The 1,705-nt window shown below is 60.7% G+C and overlaps 1 protein-coding gene across 1 annotated transcript in view; it reads left to right on the top strand.

Moving 5' to 3' along the window:
- Positions 1-1,502, top strand: part of DNAJC27 (DnaJ (Hsp40) homolog, subfamily C, member 27) — a gene marked incomplete at its 5' end in the record, with an annotated part of 5,396 nt that extends 3,894 nt beyond the window's left edge. The window contains one exon of the mRNA XM_008935132.1: positions 1,370-1,502. Coding sequence (XP_008933380.1) covers positions 1,370-1,502 — 133 coding nt within the window. The remainder of the gene's footprint in view (positions 1-1,369) is intronic.
- Positions 1,503-1,705: the final 203 nt, after the last annotated feature.

Raw genomic sequence — 1,705 nt, 5'->3', positions numbered from 1 at the left:
CGCCCACCTCCCTGCTGCTGTGCTCCCAGCAGAGGGGTTCCAGCCCTCTGGAACTTCATGAGAACATCAGCCCTGCCAGCAGCCTGGCTTTGCATCCTAGCTCCATGCTGAGCTCTTTCTGGTCTCTCACTTGCCAGCCAGGTTTGGAGCAGCTCCAGCTTTCCTCCCCTTCCTCTTCACACCTGGAGAAGCTTTTTTAGCTGCCCATATAAAAAGCTCTTCCCCTTGGCAGTGGTACTGCCACAGGAGAAGCTTTCTCTTGTCTCCGTTAGAGGACCTCTGGCCAGGTGGAACTGCTCACTGGCTGTGCAAGAGCTTTCCCAGAGAGGTGGTCGCTGCCCCATCCCTGGCACCATCCCAGGGGAGGTTGGATGAGCTCTGAGCACCCTGCTCTAGCTGCAGATGTCCCTGTCCCTGCAGGGGGGTTGGACTGGGTGACCTTTGACAGGTCCCTTCCCCCCCAAACCAGTCTGGGGTTCTGGGATTCTGGGATTCTGTGCGTGGGTGGTCGGCTGAGGAGCTGAGTCAGGGATCCTGTCCCCCACACTGCCTCCCAGCACCCTGCCCCCCAGGTGCTGGAGACTCAGCACCCCTCAGAATGTGGCACGGGCACATGTCTGCCATGGTGGAGAACGTTCATCTGCCCCAGGAGGGAGGTTCTCCCCCTCCTCTGCTCATGTCACAAGAGTCACAACATCCCAGTGTGGAGAGGTGGGAAGGGACCTCTGGGGATCATCCCATCCCACCCCTGCTCCAGCAGCTCACCCCCAGCAGGGTGCCCAGGGGCACAGCCAGGAGGGTTTGGGATCTCTCCAGAGCAGGAGACTCCACAGCCTCTCTGGGCAGCCTGGGCCAGGCTCTGCCACCCTCCCAGCAGAGAAGTTTCTCCTTTGTGCTTTTCTGCAGCTCTTCCTTCATGGCATCATCTCTAAAGCCTGGAGGCCATAGAATCTTGAAATCATTCAGGTTGGAAGAGACCTTTAAGGTCAAATCCAACCACCCCCAGCCCTGCCAGGTCCCCACTGCCCCGTGTCCCTCACCCCACATCTCCACGGCTTGGGAACCCCTCCAGGGGGGGGGACTCCACCACTGCCCTGGGCAGCCTGGCACAGCCCTGGGACACCCTCCAGGGCAAGAAATTGTTCCTCAGCCCCAACCCTAACCGCCTTTGGGGCAATTTGAGGCCATTTTCTCTCCTCACTCATCCCTGGGGAGATGACACCAACGCCCCTCTCACCAACGGCGTCCTCAATGCCACCGAAGGACGCGCTCAGGAGCCTGGTGGAGCAGAGGAGGACCTCTGAGAGAGGTGGGGCAGGTCCAGCCTGGGCTGTTTCTCACCCTTGTCTCCTCATTCTCCTGTCTGCAGGGAGGAGGTGAACAAGGCCTACAGGAAGCTGGCCGTGCTGCTGCACCCTGACAAGTGCGTGGCGCCCGGCAGCGAGGACGCCTTCAAAGCCCTGGTCAACGCCCGCACCGCCCTCCTCAAGAACATCAAGTAGGGCCACAAACCTCCCCCTGGAGCTGGAAACCTTCCCCTCTTCCCAGCCAGCTATCTCTGGACACCCCATCTGCTCCTCAGGCTCCCCACTGGCACGGACACACGCTCCCAGCTTCTGAGCTGAGGGTGGGAGAGGGACCCCCGAGCTCTCCTTGGGTGGTAGGGGTGCTGCAAGCAGTGAGGTCCTCCCTTTTCTGGGAGGTA

Source organism: Merops nubicus, unplaced genomic scaffold (assembly GCF_000691845.1).
Source record: "Merops nubicus isolate BGI_N331 unplaced genomic scaffold, ASM69184v1 scaffold35502, whole genome shotgun sequence".
In the NCBI taxonomy this organism is placed as follows: Eukaryota; Metazoa; Chordata; class Aves; order Coraciiformes; family Meropidae; genus Merops; species Merops nubicus.
Note: the sequence above shows the minus strand (reverse complement) of the source record. Positions and strands in the feature narration are given on the sequence as shown.